This window comes from Monomorium pharaonis, chromosome 1 (genome assembly GCF_013373865.1).
Source record: "Monomorium pharaonis isolate MP-MQ-018 chromosome 1, ASM1337386v2, whole genome shotgun sequence".
Taxonomy (NCBI): domain Eukaryota; kingdom Metazoa; phylum Arthropoda; class Insecta; order Hymenoptera; family Formicidae; genus Monomorium; species Monomorium pharaonis.
The window spans coordinates 23,828,987-23,856,114 of NC_050467.1; the positions used below are offsets into that span (position 1 = coordinate 23,828,987).

At 30.1% G+C, this 27,128-nt stretch overlaps 3 protein-coding genes and 2 long non-coding RNA genes across 10 annotated transcripts; 2 read left to right on the forward strand and 3 right to left on the reverse strand.

The window, feature by feature from the left end:
• Window positions 1–8: 8 nt before the first annotated feature.
• Window positions 9–2,762, reverse strand: LOC105836616. The gene is made up of 4 exons (XR_004965479.1): window positions 2,568–2,762; window positions 2,166–2,492; window positions 1,842–2,026; window positions 9–1,659 (listed from the first exon to the last, which is right to left on the reverse strand). It is a non-coding gene; the product is annotated as an uncharacterized LOC105836616 (long non-coding RNA).
• Window positions 2,763–2,768: 6 nt separating this feature from the next.
• On the forward strand, window positions 2,769–26,862 carry LOC105828566. 5 transcript variants are annotated; one of them, XR_004965477.1, is made up of 9 exons: window positions 2,769–2,835; window positions 3,221–3,364; window positions 3,685–3,754; window positions 3,921–3,979; window positions 25,760–25,834; window positions 25,915–26,012; window positions 26,119–26,203; window positions 26,360–26,448; window positions 26,585–26,862. XR_004965477.1 is itself a non-coding variant. In XM_036295417.1 (6 exons), exons 4-6 carry the CDS (start codon window positions 26,149–26,151, stop codon window positions 26,783–26,785), a joined length of 345 nt encoding a protein of 114 aa, XP_036151310.1. In that variant the 5' UTR covers window positions 25,273–25,692; window positions 25,760–25,834; window positions 25,915–26,012; window positions 26,119–26,148; the 3' UTR covers window positions 26,786–26,858. The 5 variants fall into 5 exon arrangements, 2 of the variants coding, with proteins under 2 accessions (XP_036151310.1, XP_036151311.1); XR_004965476.1 differs by lacking the exon at window positions 2,769–2,835 and having other exon boundaries at window positions 3,008–3,364; window positions 26,585–26,860; XR_004965478.1 differs by lacking the exons at window positions 2,769–2,835; window positions 3,221–3,364 and adding an exon at window positions 3,426–3,504 and having other exon boundaries at window positions 26,585–26,860.
• Window positions 19,529–20,060, reverse strand: LOC118648890. Its single transcript, XR_004965480.1, has 3 exons — window positions 19,853–20,060; window positions 19,627–19,768; window positions 19,529–19,547 (listed from the first exon to the last, which is right to left on the reverse strand). It is a non-coding gene; the product is annotated as an uncharacterized LOC118648890 (long non-coding RNA).
• Window positions 20,696–23,227, forward strand: LOC105829174. The gene is made up of 7 exons (XM_036295415.1): window positions 20,696–21,008; window positions 21,319–21,574; window positions 21,869–21,995; window positions 22,236–22,366; window positions 22,552–22,698; window positions 22,837–23,013; window positions 23,085–23,227. Exons 1-7 carry the CDS (start codon window positions 20,993–20,995, stop codon window positions 23,197–23,199), a joined length of 969 nt encoding a protein of 322 aa, XP_036151308.1. The 5' UTR covers window positions 20,696–20,992; the 3' UTR covers window positions 23,200–23,227.
• On the reverse strand, window positions 23,464–25,030 carry LOC105829173. Of its 2 annotated transcripts, XM_036295416.1 has the most exons (5): window positions 24,986–25,030; window positions 24,712–24,818; window positions 24,141–24,464; window positions 23,889–24,042; window positions 23,464–23,536 (listed from the first exon to the last, which is right to left on the reverse strand). In XM_036295416.1, exons 2-5 carry the CDS (start codon window positions 24,790–24,792, stop codon window positions 23,469–23,471), a joined length of 627 nt encoding a protein of 208 aa, XP_036151309.1. In that variant the 5' UTR covers window positions 24,793–24,818; window positions 24,986–25,030; the 3' UTR covers window positions 23,464–23,468. The 2 variants fall into 2 exon arrangements, with proteins under 2 accessions (XP_036151309.1, XP_012523298.1); XM_012667844.2 differs by lacking the exon at window positions 24,986–25,030 and having other exon boundaries at window positions 24,712–24,839.
• Window positions 26,863–27,128: the final 266 nt, after the last annotated feature.

Consider the following 27,128-nt stretch of genomic DNA (forward strand, 5'->3'; position numbering starts at 1 on the left):
AATCTAAATTTTTCAATGTTATCCTAATCCTTGCTTTATTAAATTTTTTTATTCATTTCTAGTTGGTCCCTTGATGAGCAGATACTTCACATGGAAGGTATAACAATAAGAGCCTCACGCGAATAAAGATCTTGTATCAAGTATCAGACGATGGGATAATTTGTTGAAGTTTTTAATTTAACATCAAAAGTAGTGGTATTATGTGAAAAGGTAAAGTTAATTAGTGGTATGACATGGCACTATAAATTATCCTACATTTATGGTGGAAGTGACAGAGAGTTATATTTCTGGAGAGAAAATATAAATTAAGCTACATTAAAATAATTGATTTTGTCCATCAGAAAAACTTGCTCTCTGATTCAACTTAGAATGTTATATAATAATTTCTCTTATTATGCTTTAATGTTTCTTCACCAGTTAATAATCAACAATAAAATATTGAAATGAAATTTTAATTTAAAGTTTCCATATTGTGGTAAATTAAATGTTTTTACACACATGTGCGTGCAGCATATATATGTATAAATCCTTTTAGAAATAAAATTTTATTACCATAGTACAAAAAAATGTATTTTTATTATGTACTTTATAATTACATGATTTATATAAACCATATAAAAAAGTAACTTATAATGCAAAGCTTATCATTTACAACAATATAAAAAACTTTTAATATAATCTGTTATCTTTTTTTATATTTTTGTTTTATATATTTTTTATTTTTTAAATTGTTTTTTAATATTTTCTTTATATTTTAAATTCTTAACTTTCATCTATTTGAGGTATTCAGTATATTATCAGAAAAAGATAATTAATCGGTATATTGTTTTCTTCTATAGCTCTATCTCTTCATTTGTCATAAATTATAAAAGTTAAAGAGATACTAAATCATTTCAACACTTTCAACACGACAGTGTCAATTGTCACTGTCCTCTTCAGTGAGATAATTGTAAAATCGTAAAAGTTGAAACTTGTTTTAGAAACGGCTCGTTCACTTGCTAAATTACTACATCTTAATTTGACATCAAGTGAATGAGCTGTTTCTAAAATGCTGTTAAATTTTTATGTTAACTTGTTTCTCATTGAATTTATATTGAATTTGAGTTCCTGTGCTTTTTTTCCAAGATCTTTATAATTATCATCTTCTACAAAACATATATTTACAATATATTGTATGTATAAAACAACAAACTTATATTTAAATTAATTTGTTTACTATACATACTCATATATTAAAATCTAGAAACCTAACAAAAATTTAATGCTAGCGCCACACTATGTGCTATTATCAGAGAGAAGCCTGAGAGCGGCCACTGTGGCATTTTTCATGCGACCGAAATATGGATGTAGCAGGGCCAAATATGGATGTAGAACTATATACTCCATCCACTTTTCGATACTGTCAATAAAATCGTTCTGTGGTGTGCATCCGTGTCACATTCACCAAAGGATAAAAATACAATACTTTGGACCAAAGGATAGAAATACAAGAATACTTTGGACTAAAGGATAGAAATACAAGCTAGAAATACAATCTTGTAGAAATATAAGCTCTATAAAAGCAAAAATTCAAATCTAAAAACAAGACAAATTACCTTTGTCCTGTGTGCTACTCACTGATCAAGACATTGTGGCTACATTGGTTCTCCTCCTAGTCACCTAAAAGAAGTTGATGAAAAAAACAAAAAACAAAATAAGTAATCAACAGAAAAAAGTTGAAAAAATAAATAAATGTGCAACTTATGTAAAGTTATATTATACACATTAGGTGTATAATGAATATATTAATATACACATTAAGTAAGATGTCTTACTAAGTTACTGTTAACAATGTAATTCACCTGACATTCCTGCTGCTGGATCAAAATCACTCCTCAAATTTTCTCATTTAACATGTGTTCCGTATTGCGTGCAATGCTGCTTCCTCTGGCAAGCAATATGGTCCCTTATCATTATTCATACCATTCATTACGTTATTATATTTACTCTTGCGCTTCGACAATTATTCTTCTACATCTTCTTGATCCTGTAAATAAGAAGTTATATAAGGATACAAGAAATACAAATGCAACAATTAATAATTCCAGCAAAATACATTCTCTTATTGCAAATTAAATATTGATAATAAACGTAAGAGAGAAAGAAACAAACGTCACCGTACGCACATTTCTTCGTCTTCATCCCGTTTATTGGTCTCTGCGTTAAATTGGATTCCAATGCCAGTCTGCACCGTTCGATTTATGTTTTGTATTCTTCAGCATAACCATATTTTCCTCCGGTTTTTATATTAAAGGGATCCGACTAAATTAACATAGACCTCGCGTTACTTCTCCGATCTATCGTGAATTTCACTTTTATTACATGTACATATATGTGTCTTATCCAAAACATATCAGATACAACGCTTTCCCCCGAGCGTCAAACCAACAGTATCGACGCCAGCCAGTCTCTCACAGAATTTCTAAATAATCTTTGTTTCCTCGACTTTCTACCTGAAATAAGTTTCCTCTTAATCTAAGTTCTATGCTACACAATTAATTAAAAACAGAATAATGTAGAATCCTAACTTGGACATTTTCTCTCCCTCGCTCAAACCGAGAAGCTTCGCGTTTCCTTAAAGGTTTCGTCTTCTTCTTCTTTTTAAACTGGATATTATGCGTTTCGTCGTCGTCGCATCCCATTCTTTCTTAATTAATTAAACCTGCTATATTGAACTACCTCCTTCCAAGTAAAATCCAAACAGGGGGTATTTTCAAGGTTAGTTTCGCCCGAAGGTTAGTTCAGTACTTCCGTCGCGACGGAATCAATGTTCCCAAACCGACTGGAAAAATTATTGTAAATAAAAAATACATTTTTATTAAAAAAACAATATTTTTCTGTTACTTTATATAAATTTAATGTATAGATAAAATAATTAATTTAATAATATAATATTTAATGACAATTGTTTTCATTATATATATCGAATCTATCGAATCAATTATCGATCGATGTGGGAGATCGAATTAACTCATATTTTAATTTACGCATACTTTTTATTTTTATGTAAAAGTAATTACAATTTGTGAAACATGAATTAATAATAATTAGCTTTATTAGTGTGAAAAACGCAAAGTTCAAAACGGTATATATCGCAGAAGCACTCATCTTGACGCGTGAAGTTAGCGCTAGAGATGATCATCTCTGACTCGAGCCAACTTAACACAGTTCTCTGTTTTAGGGGTTCACATGACTTCCGGAACGGAACGGGACGCTGGGTTCACTTTCTTTCCGGAACTGACGGGGTTCACTTTCTTTCCGGAACGGAACGGGATGCGGGACACATCAGCTCCCGATCGAATCTTTCTCACAAATTATATAATCGGTAAATATGACGCATATTTAGCTTGTATTGCGTTTCATTCGAAAGCGTATTCCTTGTAGCGTAAATCGCGACGTGTGGAACGGTCGGGCAATTCTAACATGCGACAATAATTCCGTGCCAAAGTCGATCGCGCGGGAAAGGTACCCCCTTCGCCATATTAACAGCGTTCTCTCTTTATTTCACTCGCGGAATCCGTGACAATCAGTAGCAATCCCGAGGTGTATCGGCTCCGCGACGTGTAATCGTCGCGCGAAGTTAATCCGCACGATAAATGAAACTGCCTCAGGTCATTCTAAACCATATTTACCTGTCATTTTCAGAACGCAACGAATGTGGAACGACACGCCGCTGCAAGTGCTAGAACAAGTGCTATCGCCAAGTATTTAATCGGTAAGTCTTATTAGGTTAAATTTGTGTCGCAAATCGCTCGAACGCGTATACATCCAATTCGTTCGAACGCAGATCGCGATATGTTAATCATGGCCCACGAAGTTGACTGTGGGCAGGAAAGAAACTTCTATCGCCATTCTTAATTGCATTTTTTTCTCATTTTCAGAACTCGACAGAGGTGGAACGACCCGGCGCTGTATAGGACGGCATCGCAGATCATAACTGGTAAGTGTAACGTACACATCTCAGTAAGCAAAAAATAATTTAAGATTTTGTAAATCATAAACTAATACTAAGATTTTATTTAATTATAACTCTATCGTAGTTTATTATAACATTAAAATAACATTAATATGTATCAAATTTGTTAATTCTTTTTATGAATTGTGATAATGATTTATTTGATGTTTTCAACATCATTTTAATTTTATACATACAGCTTTCAAATAGAAAACAACTAAATTTATCCAGTGAACCAAATTTCTTTACATCTTCTGTTAAATGAATGAGATTATGAACATTATGATTTATAAATTCTTATTTATATAAGTAACAAAATTCTTTTACAAAATGTTATAATAATTCATTCGCCTAAATACATTTTGTTACTAAATCGTCACATATTAGTATCCGAATTGCGCAATGTAAAGATAGAAAATGCAGATAATAATGTTTTTAAAAATATGGTTTTATCATCCATGGACTATAATATAACAAAAAGTTTTAAATTTAACCGCTTTCCATCTGTCATATTCTGTTATTAGTCTAGGTTTTCTTCCAAACTTATAACGAGTTGATTTACATATTAATTTCAGTTTTTTATTAATTGCATCAATATTTTTTTTATTAGATGAGTTTTGTGAATGTCTTTAATAGAAAAACTTAACAAACATTTCATAATTTCTAATAGCACAAAATGCATATAGTCTAAAAAAACATTTGTGACAAGTCCAATTTTTAAATCACATAAAATAGACTTTTTGGGATAATCTTCATTAGTTTGTAAATAAAATTCATTTATTCGTAGTTTTGATTTTAATTCTGAGTCATTCCATTGTTTGTAAATAGACTTCGGGCCAATATTTAGTATAGCTATGATAAGAGTTAAAAATTTTACACACATAAAGGCAACGCAAAGAATCTTACTAATGTTTACTTTTAAAACTCGATTATTTAAGTGCAAACTTTTTGTTTAAAAACTTTTCATTTTTTAAATAAATTTTTCTAAAAAAACATTACTGTTATTAAGCTTATTATAGCCATGATAAACAGCAATTGGAAATGGCCTGAGTTGTTATAATTTATCAATTTTAACTAAAATAAACCAAAATTGACAGTCACTACCTTTCGTTAAAAAAAATCCGTAAAAAAAAATTATTAAAAATTGCTGCACCAAAAATTGCATATTTTTGGGCACAAATTTCTGCAGTTTTTAGAGAATTTTGTACAAAGTTTTCGCTTTCAAAATTTTTCTGCAAAAAATTTTGCAGGATTTTATGTAATTTTTTTAAAATGCAAAAAGTTTCAGAACCTATAATTCATTACCTATAATTGTGTAAAATATTGTGAAGAAAAATTCTGAAGGTGAAAACATTGTATAAAAATCTGTAAAATGCGCAGAAATTCATCCACAAAAATATGCAATTTTTGATGCAATAATTATAAATAATTTTTTCTATTGAAATCCATCAATATAAATTGATATGTTAAATCAACCTCTTGAAAAATTACATTGACTTAATTGTAACAATATCTTTGGTTTAAATCTAAAATGACATGCTGGACAGTTATGACAATTCTAGCGAAAATTATCGATAATATTTGTACAGTTTTGTGCTTTAATATCGTTTATAAACAGTTTTGGCGATTAAAAATTTCCAAATAATTTTTTGATCCCGGGACCAACACGATACTTGAATAAAAGTGTCGTGCTGAGTAGTTATAACAATTCAGGCAACATTTCTCGATAAATCTCGTATAGCTCTGTGTTTTGATATCGTTTTTAAACAAAGTTCTAGCGTTTAAACGTGTGCACATAATTTTTAAAGGGTGAAATCAGCACTACACTCGAATTTAACTGTCGTGCTGGATAGTTTTTAGATATCTGGCGACAATTCTCTACAGTTCTCGTATTCTGCATTGCTTTTTCTTAATGTTTAAACAAAGTTCTAACGTTCTAACTTGTGTACAAAATTTTAAGAGGCTGAAATCAGCACGAAAATTAATTTTAATTGTCGTGCTGGATAGTTTTTAGATATCTGGCGACAATTCTCGACAGTTCTCGTATTCTGCATTGTTTTTTCTTAATGTTTAAACAGAGTTCTATCGTTTAAACTTGTGTACACAATTTTAAGAGGCTGAAATCAGCACGAAAATTAATTTTAATTGTCGTGCTGGATAGTTCTTACATATCTGGCGACAGTTCTCCATAGTTCTCGTATTCTGCATTGTTTTTTCTTAATGTTTAAACAGAGTTCTAACGTTCGAACTTGTGTACACAATTTTAAGAGGTTGAAATCAGCACGAAAATTAATTTTAATTGTCGTGCTGGATAGTTTTTAGATATCTGGCGACAATTCTCCACAGTTCTCGTATTCTGCATTGTTTTTTCTTAATGTTTAAACAGAGTTCTAACGTTCTAACTTGTGTACACAATTTTAAGAGGCTGAAATCAGCACGAAAATTAATTTTAATTGTCGTGCTGGATAGTTTTGAAATATCTGGCGACAATTCTCGACAGTTCTCGTATTCTGCATTGTTTTTTCTTAATGTTTAAACAGAGTTCTAACGTTCTAACTTGTGTACACAATTTTAAGAGGGTGAAATCAGCACGAAAATTAATTTTAATTGTCGTGCTGGATAGTTTTTACATATCTGGCGACAATTCTCCACAGTTCTCGTATTCTGCATTGTTTTTTCTTAATGTTTAAACAGAGTTCTAACGTTCTAACTTGTGTACACAATTTTAAGAGGCTGAAATCAGCACGAAAATTAATTTTAATTGTCGTGCTGGATAGTTTTTACATATCTGGCGACAATTCTCCACAGTTCTCGTATTCTGCATTGTTTTTTCTTAATGTTTAAACAGAGTTCTAACGTTCTAACTTGTGTACACAATTTTAAGAGGCTGAAATCAGCACGAAAATTAATTTTTATTGTCGTGCTGGATAGTTTTTAGTAATTTTGCGACAATTCTCGACAGTTCTCGTATTCTGCATTGTTTTTTCTTAATGTTTAAACAGAGTTCTAACGTTCTAACTTGTGTACACAATTTTAAGAGGCTGAAATCAGCACGAAAATTAATTTTAATTGTCGTGCTGGATAGTTTTTAGATATCTTGCTACAATTCTCGACAGTTCTCGTATTCTGCATTGTTTTTTCTTAATGTTTAAACAGAGTTCTATCGTTTAATCTTGTGTACACAATTTTAAGAGGCTGAAATCAGCACGAAAATTAATTTTAATTGTCGTGCTGGATAGTTTTTAGTAATTTTGCGACAATTCTCGACAGTTCTCGTATTCTGCATTGTTTTTTCTTAATGTTTAAACAGAGTTCTATCGTTTAAACTTGTGTACACAATTTTAAGAGGCTGAAATCAGCACGAAAATTAATTTTAATTGTCGTGCTGGATAGTTTTTAGATATCTTGCGACAATTCTCGACAGTTCTCGTATTCTGCATTGTTTTTTCTTAATGTTTAAACAGAGTTCTATGGTTTAAACTTGTGTACACAATTTTAAGAGGCTGAAATCAGCACGAAAATTAATTTTAATTGTCGTGCTGGATAGTTTTTACATATCTGGCGACAATTTTCCACAGTTCTCGTATTCTGCATTGTTTTTTTTTAATGTTTAAACAGAGTTCTAACGTTCTAACTGGTGTACACAATTTTAAGAGGCTGAAATCAGCACGAAAATTAATTTTTATTGTCGTGCTGGATAGTTTTTAGATATCTGGCGACATTTCTCGACAGTTCTCGTACTCTGCATTGTTTTTTCTTAATGTTTAAACAGAGTTCTAACGTTCTAACTTGTGTACACAATTTTAAGAGGCTGAAATCAGCACGAAAATTAATTTTAATTGTCGTGCTGGATAGTTTTTACGTATCTGGCGACATTTCTCGACAGTTCTCGTACTCTGCATTGTTTTTTCTTAATGTTTAAACAGAGTTCTAACGTTCTAATCTGTGTACACAATTTTGAGAGGCTGAAATCAGCACGAAAATTAATTTTAATTGTCGTGCTGGATAGTTTTTACGTATCTGGCGACATTTCTCGACAGTTCTCGTACTCTGCATTGTTTTTTCTTAATGTTTAAACAGAGTTCTATCGTTTAAACTTGTGTACACAATTTTAAGAGGCTGAAATCAGCACGAAAATTAATTTTTATTGTCGTGCTGGATAGTTTTTCATATCTGGCGACAATTCTCGACAGTTCTCGTACTCTGCATTGTTTTTTCTTAATGTTTAAACAGAGTTCTAACGTTCTAACTAGTGTACACAATTTTAAGAGGCTGAAATCAGCACGAAAATTAATTTTTATTGTCGTGCTGGATAGTTTTTAGATATCTGGCGACATTTCTCGACAGTTTTCGTACTCTGCATTGTTTTTTCTTAATGTTTAAACAGAGTTCTAACGTTCTAACTTGTGTACACAATTTTAAGAGGCTGAAATCAGCACGAAAATTAATTTTAATTGTCGTGCTGGATAGTTTTTAGGTATCTGGCGACATTTTTCGACAGTTCTCGTACTCTGCATTGTTTTTTCTTAATGTTTAAACAGAGTTCTAACGTTCTAACTTGTGTACACAATTTTAAGAGGCTGAAATCAGCACGAAAATTAATTTTAATTGTCGTGCTGGATAGTTTTTACATATCTGGCGACAATTCTCCACAGTTCTCGTATTCTGCATTGTTTTTTCTTAATGTTTAAACAGAGTTCTAACGTTCTAACTTGTGTACACAATTTTAAGAGGCTGAAATCAGCACGAAAATAAATTTTTATTGTCGTGCTGGATAGTTTTTAGTAATTTTGCGACAATTCTCGACAGTTCTCGTATTCTGCATTGTTTTTTCTTAATGTTTAAACAGAGTTCTAACGTTCTAACTAGTGTACACAATTTTAAGAAGCTGAAATCAGCACGAAAATTAATTTTAATTGTCGTGCTGGATAGTTTTTAGATATCTGGCGACATTTCTCGACAGTTCTCGTACTCTGCATTGTTTTTTCTTAATGTTTAAACAGAGTTCTAACGTTCTAACTAGTGTACACAATTTTAAGAGGCTGAAATCAGCACGAAAATTAATTTTAATTGTCGTGCTGGATAGTTTTTAGATATCTGGCGACAATTCTCCACAGTTCTCGTATTCTGCATTGTTTTTTCTTAATGTTTAAACAGAGTTCTAACGTTCTAACTAGTGTACACAATTTTAAGAGGCTGAAATCAGCACGAAAATTAATTTTAATTGTCGTGCTAGATAGTTTTTAGATATCTGGCGACAATTCTCGACAGTTCTCGTACTCTGCATTGTTTTTTCTTAATGTTTAAACAGAGTTCTAACGTTCTAACTTGTGTACACAATTTTAAGAGGCTGAAATCAGCACGAAAATTAATTTTAATTGTCGTGCTGGATAGTTTTTACATATCTGGCGACAATTCTCGACAGTTCTCGTACTCTGCATTGTTTTTTCTTAATGTTTAAACAGAGTTCTAACGTTCTAACTTGTGTACACAATTTTAAGAGGCTGAAATCAGCACGAAAATTAATTTTAATTGTCGTGCTGGATAGTTTTTAGATATCTTGCGACAATTCTCGACAGTTCTCGTATTCTGCATTGTTTTTTCTTAATGTTTAAACAGAGTTCTATCGTTTAAACTTGTGTACACAATTTTAAGAGGCTGAAATCAGCACGAAAATTAATTTTTATTGTCGTGCTGGATAGTTTTTAGATATCTGGCGACATTTCTCGACAGTTTTCGTACTCTGCATTGTTTTTTCTTAATGTTTAAACAGAGTTCTAACGTTCGAACTTGTGTACACAATTTTAAAAGGCTGAAATCAGCACGAAAATTAATTTTAATTGTCGTGCTGGATCGTTTTAGATATCTGGCGACAATTCTCGACAGTTCTCGTATTCTGCATTGTTTTTTCTTAATGTTTAAACAGAGTTCTAACGTTCTAACTTGTGTACACAATTTTAAGAGGTTGAAATCAGCACGAAAATTAATTTTAATTGTCGTGCTGGATAGTTTTTAGATATCTGGCGACAATTCTCGACAGTTCTCGTATTCTGCATTGTTTTTTCTTAATGTTTAAACAGAGTTCTAACGTTCTAACTTGAGTACAAAATTTTAAGAGGCTGAAATCAGCACGAAAATTAATTTTAATTGTCGTGCTGGATAGTTTTGAAATATCTTAATGTTTAAACAGAGTTCTAACGTTCTAACTTGTGTACACAATTTTAAGAGGCTGAAATCAGCACGAAAATTAATTTTTATTGTCGTGCTGGATAGTTTTTAGTAATTTTGCGACAATTCTCGACAGTTCTCGTATTCTGCATTGTTTTTTCTTAATGTTTAAACAGAGTTCTAACGTTCTAACTTGTGTACACAATTTTAAGAGGCTGAAATCAGCACGAAAATTAATTTTAATTGTCGTGCTGGATAGTTTTTCATATCTGGCGACAATTCTCGACAGTTCTCGTACTCTGCATTGTTTTTTCTTAATGTTTAAACAGAGTTCTAACGTTCTAACTTGTGTACACAATTTTAAGAGGCTGAAATCAGCACGAAAATTAATTTTAATTGTCGTGCTGGATAGTTTTTAGGTATCTGGCGACATTTTTCGACAGTTCTCGTACTCTGCATTGTTTTTTCTTAATGTTTAAACAGAGTTCTAACGTTCTAACTTGTGTACACAATTTTAAGAGGCTGAAATCAGCACGAAAATTAATTTTAATTGTCGTGCTGGATAGTTTTTACATATCTGGCGACAATTCTCCACAGTTCTCGTATTCTGCATTGTTTTTTCTTAATGTTTAAACAGAGTTCTAACGTTCTAACTTGTGTACACAATTTTAAGAGGCTGAAATCAGCACGAAAATAAATTTTTATTGTCGTGCTGGATAGTTTTTAGTAATTTTGCGACAATTCTCGACAGTTCTCGTATTCTGCATTGTTTTTTCTTAATGTTTAAACAGAGTTCTAACGTTCTAACTAGTGTACACAATTTTAAGAAGCTGAAATCAGCACGAAAATTAATTTTAATTGTCGTGCTGGATAGTTTTTAGATATCTGGCGACAATTCTCGACAGTTCTCGTATTCTGCATTGTTTTTTCTTAATGTTTAAACAGAGTTCTAACGTTCTAACTTGAGTACAAAATTTTAAGAGGCTGAAATCAGCACGAAAATTAATTTTAATTGTCGTGCTGGATAGTTTTGAAATATCTTAATGTTTAAACAGAGTTCTAACGTTCTAACTTGTGTACACAATTTTAAGAGGCTGAAATCAGCACGAAAATTAATTTTTATTGTCGTGCTGGATAGTTTTTAGTAATTTTGCGACAATTCTCGACAGTTCTCGTATTCTGCATTGTTTTTTCTTAATGTTTAAACAGAGTTCTAACGTTCTAACTTGTGTACACAATTTTAAGAGGCTGAAATCAGCACGAAAATTAATTTTAATTGTCGTGCTGGATAGTTTTTCATATCTGGCGACAATTCTCGACAGTTCTCGTACTCTGCATTGTTTTTTCTTAATGTTTAAACAGAGTTCTAACGTTCTAACTTGTGTACACAATTTTAAGAGGCTGAAATCAGCACGAAAATTAATTTTAATTGTCGTGCTGGATAGTTTTTAGGTATCTGGCGACATTTTTCGACAGTTCTCGTACTCTGCATTGTTTTTTCTTAATGTTTAAACAGAGTTCTAACGTTCTAACTTGTGTACACAATTTTAAGAGGCTGAAATCAGCACGAAAATTAATTTTAATTGTCGTGCTGGATAGTTTTTACATATCTGGCGACAATTCTCCACAGTTCTCGTATTCTGCATTGTTTTTTCTTAATGTTTAAACAGAGTTCTAACGTTCTAACTTGTGTACACAATTTTAAGAGGCTGAAATCAGCACGAAAATAAATTTTTATTGTCGTGCTGGATAGTTTTTAGTAATTTTGCGACAATTCTCGACAGTTCTCGTATTCTGCATTGTTTTTTCTTAATGTTTAAACAGAGTTCTAACGTTCTAACTAGTGTACACAATTTTAAGAAGCTGAAATCAGCACGAAAATTAATTTTAATTGTCGTGCTGGATAGTTTTTAGATATCTGGCGACATTTCTCGACAGTTCTCGTACTCTGCATTGTTTTTTCTTAATGTTTAAACAGAGTTCTATCGTTTAAACTTGTGTACACAATTTTAAGAGGCTGAAATCAGCACGAAAATTAATTTTTATTGTCGTGCTGGATAGTTTTTCATATCTGGCGACAATTCTCGACAGTTCTCGTACTCTGCATTGTTTTTTCTTAATGTTTAAACAGAGTTCTAACGTTCTAACTTGTGTACACAATTTTAAGAGGCTGAAATCAGCACGAAAATTAATTTTAATTGTCGTGCTGGATAGTTTTTACATATCTGGCGACAATTCTCCACAGTTCTCGTATTCTGCATTGTTTTTTCTTAATGTTTAAACAGAGTTCTAACGTTCTAACTTGTGTACAAAATTTTAAGAGGCTGAAATCAGCACGAAAATTAATTTTAATTGTCGTGCTGGATAGTTTTTAGATATCTGGCGACAATTCTCGACAGTTCTCTTATTCTGCATTGTTTTTTCTTAATGTTTAAACAGAGTTCTAACGTTCTAACTTGTGTACACAATTTTAAGAGGCTGAAATCAGCACGAAAATTAATTTTAATTGTCGTGCTGGATAGTTTTTACATATCTGGCGACAATTTTCCACAGTTCTCGTATTCTGCATTGTTTTTTCTTAATGTTTAAACAGAGTTCTAACGTTCTAACTAGTGTACACAATTTTAAGAAGCTGAAATCAGCACGAAAATTAATTTTAATTGTCGTGCTGGATAGTTTTTAGTAATTTTGCGACAATTCTCGACAGTTCTCGTACTCTGCATTGTTTTTTGTTAATGTTTAAACAGAGTTCTAACGTTCTAACTAGTGTACACAATTTTAAGAAACTGAAATCAGCACGAAAATTAATTTTAATTGTCGTGCTGGATAGTTTTTAGATATCTGGCGACATTTCTCGACAGTTCTCGTACTCTGCATTGTTTTTTCTTAATGTTTAAACAGAGTTCTAACGTTCTAACTTGTGTACAAAATTTTAAGAGGCTGAAATCAGCACGAAAATTAATTTTAATTGTCGTGCTGGATAGTTTTTACATATCTGGCGACAATTCTCGACAGTTCTCGTATTCTGCATTGTTTTTTTTTAATGTTTAAACAGAGTTCTAACGTTCTAACTTGTGTGCAAAATTTTAAGAGGCTGAAATCAGCACGAAAATTAATTTTAATTGTCGTGCTGGATAGTTTTTAGATATCTGGCGACAATTCTCGACAGTTCTCGTATTCTGCATTGTTTTTTCTTAATGTTTAAACAGAGTTCTAACGTTCTAACTTGCGTACAAAATTTTAAGAGGCTGAAATCAGCACGAAAATTAATTTTAATTGTCGTGCTGGATAGTTTTTAGATATCTGGCGACAATTCTCGACAGTTCTCGTATTCTGCATTGTTTTTTCTTAATGTTTAAACAGAGTTCTAACGTTCTAACTTGTGTACAAAATTTTAAGAGGCTGAAATCAGCACGAAAATTAATTTTAATTGTCGTGCTGGATAGTTTTTAGATATCTGGCGACAATTCTCGACAGTTCTCGTATTCTGCATTGTTTTTTCTTAATGTTTAAACAGAGTTCTAATGTTCTAACTTGTGTACAAAATTTTAAGAGGCTGAAATCAGCACGAAAATTAATTTTAATTGTCGTGCTGGATAGTTTTTAGATATCTGGCGACAATTCTCGACAGTTCTCGTATTCTGCATTGTTTTTTCTTAATGTTTAAACAGAGTTCTAACGTTCTAACTTGTGTACAAAATTTTAAGAGGCTGAAATCAGCACGAAAATTAATTTTAATTGTCGTGCTGGATAGTTTTTAGATATCTGGCGACAATTCTCGACAGTTCTCGTATTCTGCATTGTTTTTTCTTAATGTTTAAACAGAGTTCTAACGTTCTAACTTGTGTACAAAATTTTAAGAGGCTGAAATCAGCACGAAAATTAATTTTAATTGTCGTGCTGGATAGTTTTTAGATATCTGGCGACAATTCTCGACAGTTCTCGTATTCTGTATTGTTTTTTCTTAATGTTTAAACAGAGTTCTAACGTTCTAACTTGTGTACAAAATTTTAAGAGGCTGAAATCAGCACGAAAATTAATTTTAATTGTCGTGCTGGATAGTTTTTAGATATCTGGCGACAATTCTCGACAGTTCTCGTATTCTGCATTGTTTTTTCTTAATGTTTAAACAGAGTTCTAACGTTCTAACTTGTGTACAAAATTTTAAGAGGCTGAAATCAGCACGAAAATTAATTTTAATTGTCGTGCTGGATAGTTTTTAGATATCTGGCGACAATTCTCGACAGTTCTCGTATTCTGTATTGTTTTTTCTTAATGTTTAAACAGAGTTCTAACGTTCTAACTTGTGTACAAAATTTTAAGAGGCTGAAATCAGCACGAAAATTAATTTTAATTGTCGTGCTGGATAGTTTTTAGATATCTGGCGACAATTCTCGACAGTTCTCGTATTCTGCATTGTTTTTTCTTAATGTTTAAACAGAGTTCTAACGTTCTAACTTGTGTACAAAATTTTAAGAGGCTGAAATCAGCACGAAAATTAATTTTAATTGTCGTGCTGGATAGTTTTTAGATATCTGGCGACAATTCTCGACAGTTCTCTTATTCTGCATTGTTTTTTCTTAATGTTTAAACAGAGTTCTAACGTTCTAACTTGTGTACACAATTTTAAGAGGCTGAAATCAGCACGAAAATTAATTTTAATTGTCGTGCTGGATAGTTTTTACATATCTGGCGACAATTTTCCACAGTTCTCGTATTCTGCATTGTTTTTTCTTAATGTTTAAACAGAGTTCTAACGTTCTAACTAGTGTACACAATTTTAAGAAGCTGAAATCAGCACGAAAATTAATTTTAATTGTCGTGCTGGATAGTTTTTAGTAATTTTGCGACAATTCTCGACAGTTCTCGTACTCTGCATTGTTTTTTGTTAATGTTTAAACAGAGTTCTAACGTTCTAACTAGTGTACACAATTTTAAGAAACTGAAATCAGCACGAAAATTAATTTTAATTGTCGTGCTGGATAGTTTTTAGATATCTGGCGACATTTCTCGACAGTTCTCGTACTCTGCATTGTTTTTTCTTAATGTTTAAACAGAGTTCTAACGTTCTAACTTGTGTACAAAATTTTAAGAGGCTGAAATCAGCACGAAAATTAATTTTAATTGTCGTGCTGGATAGTTTTTACATATCTGGCGACAATTCTCGACAGTTCTCGTATTCTGCATTGTTTTTTTTTAATGTTTAAACAGAGTTCTAACGTTCTAACTTGTGTGCAAAATTTTAAGAGGCTGAAATCAGCACGAAAATTAATTTTAATTGTCGTGCTGGATAGTTTTTAGATATCTGGCGACAATTCTCGACAGTTCTCGTATTCTGCATTGTTTTTTCTTAATGTTTAAACAGAGTTCTAACGTTCTAACTTGCGTACAAAATTTTAAGAGGCTGAAATCAGCACGAAAATTAATTTTAATTGTCGTGCTGGATAGTTTTTAGATATCTGGCGACAATTCTCGACAGTTCTCGTATTCTGCATTGTTTTTTCTTAATGTTTAAACAGAGTTCTAACGTTCTAACTTGTGTACAAAATTTTAAGAGGCTGAAATCAGCACGAAAATTAATTTTAATTGTCGTGCTGGATAGTTTTTAGATATCTGGCGACAATTCTCGACAGTTCTCGTATTCTGCATTGTTTTTTCTTAATGTTTAAACAGAGTTCTAACGTTCTAACTTGTGTACAAAATTTTAAGAGGCTGAAATCAGCACGAAAATTAATTTTAATTGTCGTGCTGGATAGTTTTTAGATATCTGGCGACAATTCTCGACAGTTCTCGTATTCTGCATTGTTTTTTCTTAATGTTTAAACAGAGTTCTAACGTTCTAACTTGTGTACAAAATTTTAAGAGGCTGAAATCAGCACGAAAATTAATTTTAATTGTCGTGCTGGATAGTTTTTAGATATCTGGCGACAATTCTCGACAGTTCTCGTATTCTGCATTGTTTTTTCTTAATATTTAAACAGAGTTCTAACGTTCTAACTTGTGTACAAAATTTTAAGAGGCTGAAATCAGCACGAAAATTAATTTTAATTGTCGTGCTGGATAGTTTTTAGATATCTGGCGACAATTCTCGACAGTTCTCGTATTCTGCATTGTTTTTTCTTAATGTTTAAACAGAGTTCTAATGTTCTAACTTGTGTACAAAATTTTAAGAGGCTGAAATCAGCACGAAAATTAATTTTAATTGTCGTGCTGGATAGTTTTTAGATATCTGGCGACAATTCTCGACAGTTCTCGTATTCTGCATTGTTTTTTCTTAATGTTTAAACAGAGTTCTAACGTTCTAACTTGTGTACAAAATTTTAAGAGGCTGAAATCAGCACGAAAATTAATTTTAATTGTCGTGCTGGATAGTTTTTAGATATCTGGCGACAATTCTCGACAGTTCTCGTATTCTGCATTGTTTTTTCTTAATGTTTAAACAGAGTTCTAACGTTCTAACTTGTGTACAAAATTTTAAGAGGCTGAAATCAGCACGAAAATTAATTTTAATTGTCGTGCTGGATAGTTTTTAGATATCTGGCGACAATTCTCGACAGTTCTCCTATTCTGCATTGTTTTTTCTTAATGTTTAAACAGAGTTCTAACGTTCTAACTTGTGTACAAAATTTTAAGAGGCTGAAATCAGCACGAAAATTAATTTTAATTGTCGTGCTGGATAGTTTTTAGATATCTGGCGACAATTCTCGACAGTTCTCGTATTCTGTATTGTTTTTTCTTAATGTTTAAACAGAGTTCTAACGTTCTAACTTGTGTACAAAATTTTAAGAGGCTGAAATCAGCACGAAAATTAATTTTAATTGTCGTGCTGGATAGTTTTTAGATATCTGGCGACAATTCTCGACAGTTCTCGTATTCTGCATTGTTTTTTCTTAATATTTAAACAGAGTTCTAACGTTCTAACTTGTGTACAAAATTTTAAGAGGCTGAAATCAGCACGAAAATTAATTTTAATTGTCGTGCTGGATAGTTTTTAGATATCTGGCGACAATTCTCGACAGTTCTCGTATTCTGCATTGTTTTTTCTTAATGTTTAAACAGAGTTCTAATGTTCTAACTTGTGTACAAAATTTTAAGAGGCTGAAATCAGCACGAAAATTAATTTTAATTGTCGTGCTGGATAGTTTTTACATATCTGGCGACAATTCTCGATAGTTCTCGTATTCTGCATTGTTTTTTCTTAATGTTTAAACAGAGTTCTAACGTTCTAACTTGTGTACAAAATTTTAAGAGGCTGAAATCAGCACGAAAATTAATTTTAATTGTCGTGCTGGATAGTTTTTAGATATCTGGCGACAATTCTCGACAGTTCTCCTATTCTGCATTGTTTTTTCTTAATGTTTAAACAGAGTTCTAACGTTCTAACTTGTGTACAAAATTTTAAGAGGCTGAAATCAGCACGAAAATTAATTTTAATTGTCGTGCTGGATAGTTTTTAGATATCTGGCGACAATTCTCGACAGTTCTCGTATTCTGCATTGTTTTTTCTTAATGTTTAAACAGAGTTCTAACGTTCTAACTTGTGTACAAAATTTTAAGAGGCTGAAATCAGCACGAAAATTAATTTTAATTGTCGTGCTGGATAGTTTTTAGATATCTGGCGACAATTCTCGACAGTTCTCGTATTCTGCATTGTTTTTTCTTAATGTTTAAACAGAGTTCTAACGTTCTAACTTGTGTACAAAATTTTAAGAGGCTGAAATCAGCACGAAAATTAATTTTAATTGTTGTGCTGGATAGTTTTTAGATATCTGGCGACAATTCTCGACAGTTCTCGTATTCTGCATTGTTTTTTCTTAATGTTTAAACAGAGTTCTAACGTTCTAACTTGTGTACAAAATTTTAAGAGGCTGAAATCAGCACGAAAATTAATTTTAATTGTCGTGCTGGATAGTTTTTAGATATCTGGCGACAATTCTCGACAGTTCTCTTATTCTGCATTGTTTTTTCTTAATGTTTAAACAGAGTTCTAACGTTCTAACTTGTGTACACAATTTTAAGAGGCTGAAATCAGCACGAAAATTAATTTCAATTGTCGTGCTGGATAGTTTTTAGATATCTGGTGACAATTCTCGACAGTTCTCGTATTCTGCATTATTTTTTCTTAATTTTTAATCAGAGTTCTAACGTTTTAACTTGTGTACACAATTTTAAATGCCTGAATTCTGAATAAGAATCTGCAGTAAATGTGCCTCTTACAATTTTTTCTCGAAACAGTGGTTTCTGAGTCTCATTTTCCTATACTGTATATGTTATAAACTGACGCAATTATATTATTTATAAAAGAATTTAAATTTTGCAAAAATATTAAAAATAAATAGCATTAATTTATTTATTTATTAATTTCATTGATAAGTTTATCTTTTTTCATAACCTTAATAATTTGATGAAAATTGCAATATATTTATCACTAATACTTTAAAGCGTTCAAATGGTTAATTAGATGGTTAATTTTATTTAAGTTAGGCTTATATATGTAAAATAAATTAAGCCAAAATTACAGGATATATTATTGCCCAATTTATTATATTTAATAAATAAATAAAAACAACAATTTTAAAATTAATGAACTATTTATTATATTTTATGCATTATGGATTATACATATAATCTTATCGTTTAATCATCGAAATAGTTATCAGTATTTGTAATACAGAAATGGTATTTTTATTTAATTTTACAAAAACATATTACGAGTCTGATATCGGTTATTTGCAATTAATATTCTATAAAAAACTTTTGTTTTTCTTTACGATCTATTTAAAAGCCAAACATGGAAGACAACAAACTCAATAAAATAATAGTTCTTATAAATAATGTATTATCTAATTACTTCAGTCTATCAGACATAGAAAACGGTACTCTGAAATATTTAAGTGTAAAACAATTAATATATTAAAATAATTAAAATATAATAATTAAGAAAAAAAGCTATAACTAGGCAAACCTAAATGTAATTGTTTTGGCAACATCTAATTCAAACTAGATTCTGTACGGACTGTAACCGGGCAAACTTAACTGTGAGTCTTGGGGAAAAAGTTGTAAATTTAAACCAGCCCCAATTCAGACAAGCCCAAGTTCAAATATTTTAAATAGGCCCTGAATAGGCTCTGAATAGGTTTCAGTCCAAAAAGCCTTTATTTTGGATGCCTAAGTAACGCCCGTATGGGGCCAATATTAAATAGGGCATGCCTAGATGAATTTTCACACGGGTTCTTATACATGTTAGCATTTAAAAGCACTTATAAGTTTACAAGCCCAGGCTTCGTAAATTTTCTCTTTACATAATAAATGTTCTATTGCTTTTCCTAGATTACCGTTCTTTTTTAATTGTTGCACATATTTATTGTTTGTTTCATTCCACATTCTGTAATCAAAATTTATTGTATATAAAATAACAATATACCCAAATTTTGTCTTATATTTGCGCAAATATTTGTACATACCTTATAAAGGCCCTAAGTTCGAGCGACATTAAAAAGTTATTTAATTTGTAAGCTGAAACCGCCGTGTTTAAATGATCTTTTAATTTATCACAGCATAGTTTTAGCGTGGTAACAATATTTTAATTGTCCTGTGTCTCTGAGACTAAATAATATATGTCATTAATAACAGATAATATATGTAATTATAATATATATTATAATGTAATGTGTGCAAAGTTAAATTTACTTTTATTATAACCTACTAAATAATCATCATTTTTGTTTTCGCAAAGTAATGAAGTTGGAATCACATTACTCTCTTTGATTCGATTATTTTTTATATCGTGCTTAATGAAATTCAAGATCTGATTTTTATTTGCTATTAATTTCTATATTTGATCGATTAATCGAAACGGAGAATTTTACTAATTAATCAATCAGGAAATGTTTTTAAATTTGCAGGATCACATAAACCGTAACTTTCAAAACGTACCTGCGACAGTTACTTTTGTATTGTATTTGTACACGCTTAGACAGAAATATTGAGATATCTAGTTATATCTTTGACCAATGTTCATTTTTCCTTACGAGAACATCATATGCTGTATCGGGGTAAATAAAAACATTGATCTTTTAAAAGCGTTAAACATGACATACAGATCAAAGATTGTAAGAAAATTTCAAGATTTTTTAGATTGTCTGAGTAATACTATGGAATATAGTTCTTTCTGGATGTTATTTCAAGTTCATGTAAAAAGAAGAATCATAATTGTGCATATGGAAACGATATTGAGAAGAGTTGGAGCAAAGTTGTTTTTAATAATGTCTTTGATGAAATGAAAACAGTCGCTTTCCATTTATTTTCCAAAAAGTTTATAAAACTATTTTTTTTAATTGTATTAATTTTTATCAAATAAATTTAAATTTAATTTTTATAAATTATTTTTATTAATTTCTATAAATTAAATTTTATATATTATTGTAAACAATTGATTAATTTACAAATTAAATACCAGCACTCCAGCAGAATGTTTAATGATATAAATACGTGTACAAGATCTCGTAAAATAATCAAACATTTTTTATAATTTATTAAACTTGTTATAATTTATTAAACTATGTGATCTAATTAAACGAAAAGAGAAAAAAACGAGTGTTCTAAGTGCACTCGGAGTAAATGACATTTGTCAGACAAATTCGTATTTAACTTGCGAAAGTGTCACACATTTGTATTTTGCAATATGAACACCTCACCAATTTCTCAACACAGCTGCCGCGACTCGATTTAATACGCTTGACTTTACTACGAAGTGTCCACTTAGCAAATTATAAGCTTTGAAGCATTGTTAATCGAATCAGAAGTGCAGTGAGACACAAAGCTAGTGGGATGCGGAAAATCGAAAGTAAGTAACCCTAAATGTACGTATTATAAATTATGTTAAAATTGTTATTAAAATATTACATTCCAAAAGTTGTAATTTTATAAAATATTTTATAAAATATTACATTAAAAAATGTAAATTTTTCACAAAAGTTTTCTTTACATGACATAATTATAAAGATTTATGATAAAATAGTTTTTATAAAAAAAATAGTGAGACAATATTTACAATAAAATTATTGTTTGCAATATATGAAGTGTATTATTTATGAAGCAATAATAATCTAAAAAATTATTAATAATTTAAAAAATTGAAAAAATATTTCTCTCAGATTCTAATGACAGACTTCCCTTCTTGGATGAAGACGAAAATAAAATCATTGAACTTCCGTATGTGTATATCGAAGATCCGTTTCGGAGCGTTCAGTATCACAGCTTGATGCTTAAGGGTGCTGCGAATCATATAAGAAAGTGGCCTAAAGATCTCTTCGGCTCATTTATGGCAGCGTGCCTCGTTATTAGTAGTTTTGTTCTTCTTGCTTTTATCACGGCAATATTTTGTTCACCCATATCGAGTGATAATTGCTGGTATTGATCATTAATAATTTAATAAATTAATTAAAAAAAAAGAGCGATATTAAATTAACAGAATTCTAATTTTAATACAATACATAAGAAGGAAGTAAATGAAAGTAATTTAATTAACGTTTTGGTATTTAATTAATTAATTAATCTTTACAATTTACATTTGATATTTTTAAGGTTTTATTAATTTCTGTATATTTTTACCTTATGTAAAAGTGTTTATTGTGTACAAATACATTTAATAACAAAATAATTCTGTACAAATTATTACAATTTATTTATTAATATCCAATGTAGTGACTTGAAGATCACCGATGATGAATGTTCCTTTAATGTTTATTTCGTGAAGGAAGATTCGCAGATCTGGTCTGGGAAAGAATTCTGTTACGTTGAGGCTGCGGCAAGAGAACAACCTAATCTAAATGTAGATATATATCAAAGTTTTCAAATTTAAATTGGATTTTGTTTATAAGTAATTGATTTTAACTTGTATTTTATTAAATATTAATCATTACTTTTTAAATATAAATGTGGCAGGATTATTACATTTAACTTTTATTACACTTTTATTACACTTAACTTTTTGGACAAGTCACCTTATTTCTTTCTTTCCATAGAAAAAAAAAATAATTGTAATAAAAAATAATTATTAATTTTGTTATAGATACACCTAATTAATTTGATGCGTGTTTCCACTGCACTGAACACTTCGGAATTTTATCTTAAAAAGACACTGGCCACTCAAAACACTAATATTCGCTTGGTTAACTTATCGATTGATGAATTTTTTAGCAAGTAATAATAAAACTGTTGATAAAGAGCTAATAAATAATTTAAAAAAATTTTTTTTAACAAAACATTATTTTTATATGTATATATTACATTATTTCTTCATAAATTTATTGACTTATTAAACTTTTGTTTACTTTATAAATTTTTTAATTATATTCAAATTATATTCTAATAATTATATCTGTTAGAACGGAATTGTCGAGTATTGCGAATAAATTAAGTAATGAATTGTTGCTAATGGCGGCAAGAGCGTATTTGCTTTGGAATTTTCCTGGAGTTGCGATGCATCCCAGCGCGTATTGCAATTTGTCAATTGTCAATAAATCTCGTTGGAAGTAAGTAAATATAGATAAACAAAGATAAAGATAAATAATTAATGATTGATTTTTTGCTATTGCGTATAACTTTCTGCAAATTTCCTGCATCATTAGATAATAAAATAACTGAAAATGCTTTTATTTTAATTTTTGCAGTAAAATGGGTAAACGAGATTGCACACCCGACGAATTGATTACGATCGATCCAGCGATCAATCTGCAAGCAACAAACGTGCATTGTCAAGCGTTTTTAGGATTTTTACTGCGGGAAATATCTAAGAATGCAACGCAAATTTACAGTTTAAAGGATGCACTAGATAGATTTTGCCCAAAGTATACACGTATACACAATTTATATATGTAGAATGTCGTCATATCCATTTGTAAATTCTTTTTTTTTTTAGGATTGATAGTTGTCCCGAAGTACGAGTACTTGACTTAAAATCGCAGTGTTCGGTGAACGCTTTTGATTGTCCTACTGTGTATACGTCTGGAAAATCTTGGGAGCTTACAACATAATCCGAAAAAAATTATTTATAAAGTCAATCACGCGGAACGAAACAATACTCGATCTTTATCCTCATAAAATTTAATAATACAACCTGGCCTAAAATATGAAATATAAAAAATAAAAAATAAATAAAAAGTCTATATGATTCACTGTTTTAAGAAATGGTTATAATTTGTAAACATTTATGAGAAAAATGTATATATAATATAGGAGTATATAAAAGTGAATAATCAAAAGTTTATATATAAATTTCTTCTGTTCTGACGTTTATCATCATCTAATGTGCTTTAAAGTTTCGGTGTTCATAGAGCCATACAACACCCAGCCACGTCCATATTTCTGCTACTGAATATAAAAAATGTGATGTAAATATAAAATAATCATTAATAAGTATTAAAAGCAAATAAAAAATAACAATAAACTATACTAAATAAATGATAAATAAATAAAACAAATATAAAATGTATAATACAAGTTCTTTTAGTAAAATATCTCTTAAATTTAAAAAAAGTTTTAAACAAAGATTTTTTTTAATCTCTAATTTTAACAGAAATTAATTTCTATATATATTTAATATTGAAGACAATTTGTTATTCGATTTTTGAGTAAAAGAGATACGTGTATATCCCATTTTTGTCTGCAATAATTTCCTGTTACGTTTTTCGTCAAAAATTGAAAGAGAAACAAAAATATTTACAGATCATTAAAAGAAGACTTGCGGCATAAAGTAACGCAGTTTGTATTTGAAGATGTTTGAAGAGATACCAAATCATTATGACCATGTCGCAAAAATCGCACACCAGCTCTGTCAAAAAGAAACCTATGAAAGGCAAACTAAATTTCGGCTGCTTCTGAAATGCGTAACAACCAAAATACAGAAAGTAAATATGAAACTAAAGGCTAGAAAAACATATCAAATTATGTATTATTGAATAATAATTCTGTTTACCATGATAATGGAATAAACAAGCAAGCTAGCTGCAAGGGCGGATATTATGGAGTGCGAGACGGAGTAACCAAAGCTAAAAGACACGATGGTCTTTCTTGTGGGAAGGCCACGAAAGACCTGTCCATTTTGCAAAACATTGTACTCCGTTAATCCATAATAACACATGATTAATATCGATAACGCCAGCGACATTGCTTTAACTATCTTGAAACATTCATTGTCAAAGAACGTTTTCTTTTCAAGCGATTTCTCTATTTCTCCAATTGTTCGAGAATTATCAGAATGATTCTTAAATAGACAAGGTGATATTTCAGCTTCAATTATCTGCAAAAAGAGGAATAAATACGTACAAAAGTTGAAAAAATTCTTCTTTCAAAAAAATTGAATAATTTGCGGAGGTATATTAACTTTATTCTTATAAAATATACAGAATTTATATATATTCTTATCTGTAAAAATAACGTTTTTTTTTTTCATACTTAGTATACACGTCTTTATAGAAAATATACACGTGCAGCAGAAAAACAGAGTTGTTATATAAGTATACATTTAGTATGCGAATATTATATACCGTTTTTGCTCGGCGTTCTTGGTGAATTTTCATTCTTTCATAACCTTCGTGACTGCTTCGAACGCGATTTGGTCGATTCATCGTAATTAACAGATTAAGATCATAATCTTTTTATTGTGCAAACACATTAATATACTTTAAAATGTACATATATTATGTTATTTATCGTTGCGTATTATTTTTTTAAATGATGAATCATAAAAATTGTATAATATTATATATATATATATATATATATATATATATATATATATAGGGAAAAAACAAAAAATACACAATAAATTGGTAAATTCGACAACATTCGAAAATGTATGAAAAATTATTGATACGGAAAAAATATTATACAATGAAACAGAAAACCGACTGATAAATGTAATATAACGATGAAAAGGAAAAATAACATAGCATAATTGGCTATGTTCAGCAAAAAAGGCATTTTTGCAACTATTTAATATTCTTTTATATGATTGGTTTATATATTTAGATCCGATAGAAACTGAAGATAAGAGCCAATCGTATCGAAGAATCTTATAATAGTTGGAAAACTGATTTTTTTTGTTCTAAACACAGTTAATATTTCTCGTATCGTTGATTTGTAATGCAAATCAATGATGAAACCGACTTAAAATATCAGAACCTATTTTTATATCGGCGACGGGACGAAGTTGCCAACATAACTTGATTGTTTGCGTCAATGTGCGTAAATGTTTGAGTCTTTTTTTTTAAACAGCAATGCTAATTAAAGTGCTTCTTTCTTGGAATCCCGTCTTGTAAATAAATTTGTCCCATTATAAAATTGTGTATCAACACTCATCCGCTACTCGAAATTCCTGATAGCGTCCTGCAGTAAAGCTATTCATTATATACATTGGCAATTCTGCCAATCAAAATCAATCGACATATAGTCAAATTGCGATCTATCGAAAGCTATTAGACATAAAAGTAAACCTCGAAAATTTTTGGAAAGTAGACGTATAAAAAGTTTGTTAAGCACACATTTGTTTATTGAAATGAATGTATTTGCATTTTATTGACGCAATTTTTTCAGACCGGGGATTAAGAAACGAAGTGAATTATGGCTTTTTACAGTCGACGAAACTTTAGATCCCATGATGGACATTTTGTAAGTAAATGTTTTTTTAAAGCTTTTTAAAATAATTATTCGTTATTATTTATTATAATAATACAAGTTTTATTTTACAGAAGATTGGACGAATTGCTTGTTCTTTGTGCAATCATTATGTAATGGGTAGCTCACTTTACGTGATCGTTTTGGGCCTCATTGGGATCGTTAGTCTATCGTAATACTCCCATCTTGTTAATTTAATTGTTTAATACAAATTGTTATTACACAGATAAAAAAATGAACATTTAACGCCACGCGCTATTAATATAAAATTTCGTCAGGTAGTCACAGCTCTTGATATAATACGCACAATGAATTACAAAATTCCTAGAAGATCGTCACGCCATAATAGAAATAATCAAGAAGGTAATAATTATTGTCTTATTAGATAATATTGTAATAGATATTGTTTCATTATAAAATAAATAAAAATGTTGTAAATTATCTAATTAATTATCAAATCTAATTACCTAATACTAATAAATTAATGAATAGTTCTGAATCATTAAATGATAATTGCAGTGCCCTTTACCGTCGAGCGGGACTTAAAGTTAATGACGTCAATCCTGGGAATCGAACATTATACTTTAATTATGTTAGGCGCTATTACAGTGAGTAAAAAAAAGGAAAAAATTATTAAACAAATTTATTCAATAATTTTATTTAAAAAATTATAAAATTATACAAATTTATGCGAAACTTATTAAAAGCAATCTTCTAAATGAACATATAACTTTGCTTTGGCAGGAATATCCCATGTTGCATACGCCATGGTTGCTCATGCAACTCTGCGTCATTATTGTCGAGGTCATCGTCTTCTTCGTAAGATTTTTTCTAGACGGTTTGCACATCAAACGCAATGAAATATTACAAGCGATATTTACCTTACACAATTGGTTGCAAGTTTTTTGTCTTTTTTACCAGCAGGCACAACAAACTTGTTGGTGAAACTTCTATTTTTTTAATATTAAATTATATATTTATATTGTTTAAAAATTACATGTTATGAATGGAGAGTATAATATTTTTATATAAGATATGTTTGTATAAATCTGAAATTATATGGTTATTAATAAATTTTTATACGCTTTGCAAATCTAAAATTTCAATATGGATTTGATTTACTTATTTCTTACATCCATTCTACGATTATAAAGTTTTATATTCTAATTCTCTTACATATAAAGTTAATGTATAAAAATTATAATAACATTGTAAAAATTGAGATTTTTAAATAAATTTACAATTAATTTAATTTTATATAAACATTATATTGCGTAATATCTAAATA

Coding starts and splice junctions, on each gene's coding strand:
- LOC105829174 (XM_036295415.1), top strand. Junction 22,367..22,551: donor ATTGATGAATTTTTTAGCAA/GTAATAATAAAA, acceptor TATATCTGTTAG/AACGGAATTGTCGAGTATTG. Junction 23,014..23,084: donor CTAGATAGATTTTGCCCAAA/GTATACACGTAT, acceptor TTTTTTTTTTAG/GATTGATAGTTGTCCCGAAG.
- LOC105828566 (XM_036295417.1), top strand. CDS start 26,149: ATGAATTACAAAATTCCTAGAAGATCGTCACGCCATAATAGAAATAAT. Junction 26,204..26,359: donor TAATAGAAATAATCAAGAAG/GTAATAATTATT, acceptor TGATAATTGCAG/TGCCCTTTACCGTCGAGCGG. Junction 26,449..26,584: donor TTATGTTAGGCGCTATTACA/GTGAGTAAAAAA, acceptor TTGCTTTGGCAG/GAATATCCCATGTTGCATAC.
- LOC105829173 (XM_036295416.1), bottom strand. CDS start 24,792: ATGAATCGACCAAATCGCGTTCGAAGCAGTCACGAAGGTTATGAAAGA. Junction 24,465..24,711: donor AAGAACGCCGAGCAAAAACG/GTATATAATATT, acceptor CTCTTTTTGCAG/ATAATTGAAGCTGAAATATC. Junction 23,537..23,888: donor AAGTCTTCTTTTAATGATCT/GTAAATATTTTT, acceptor TTTTATATTCAG/TAGCAGAAATATGGACGTGG.